The following is a 662-nucleotide window of genomic DNA, read 5'->3' as shown; positions in this document are numbered from 1 at the left end:
GAGGGGGGGGCAACGGCGGTGGCTACTGGCCCGGCTGGCCTGGTAGCCCGCCGCGCTCGGCCGCCTTTGTTTGCCTTGTCGGCTGCCGTCTGCTCCTTTCTGCTTTTTTTTTTTATTTTTTTTAAGGCAAAAAAAAGACAATTTGTGAAGGTGATTGTGATTTCGACGCTCTGATCCCAATTCCCGGCTGCTTTTCTCTTTCCGTGGCTGTTTATTTCATGGAGCCGGGGGTGGGTGCGGGGTGCAATGCACCTTTTTTTAAATTATTATTATTATTATTTTTATTATTTTTTTTCCTTGGATCCGCAGTCACTCGGCAGCTAATCTTTTTTATTATTATTATTATTATTATTTTTATTTTTATTATTTATTTTTTTTCCTGGCAGCCTGCGTGCGTGGGGTTGGGGGGTGGGGAAGGAGCTTACCATCGGCTCCGCAAAAATGGAGGAGAACAATGAGTGAGTTCACCGGGTACTCTCTTCGTAGAAAACAAGGTCCCTATCCATGTCACCTGACAGTTTCCTTTTATTTTTATTTTCCTTTTTTTTTTTTTTTTTTTGAGGAGGAACAGGGAGGGGAACAGATTTCAAACCGGGAATGCTGGTTTGAGAGACTTTTAGGCTTAAAGTAAGAGAAAGCAGTAGGAAAAAGCACAAAAAACC

At 43.1% G+C, this 662-nt stretch overlaps 1 protein-coding gene across 1 annotated transcript in view; it reads left to right on the top strand.

Annotated features, from left to right (window-relative positions):
- Nucleotides 1-100: 100 nt before the first annotated feature.
- Nucleotides 101-662, top strand: part of LOC106886820 (gamma-aminobutyric acid receptor-associated protein-like 1) — a 26,168-nt gene continuing 25,606 nt past the window's right edge. The window contains exon 1 of the mRNA XM_014940054.1: nucleotides 101-230. Within this exon, the coding sequence (XP_014795540.1) occupies nucleotides 219-230 (12 nt within the window). The 5' untranslated portion in view covers nucleotides 101-218. The remainder of the gene's footprint in view (nucleotides 231-662) is intronic.

The sequence above is a fragment of the Calidris pugnax genome, unplaced genomic scaffold (genome assembly GCF_001431845.1).
Source record: "Calidris pugnax isolate Ruff unplaced genomic scaffold, ASM143184v1 scaffold36, whole genome shotgun sequence".
In the NCBI taxonomy this organism is placed as follows: Eukaryota; Metazoa; Chordata; class Aves; order Charadriiformes; family Scolopacidae; genus Calidris; species Calidris pugnax.
Note: the sequence above shows the minus strand (reverse complement) of the source record. Positions and strands in the feature narration are given on the sequence as shown.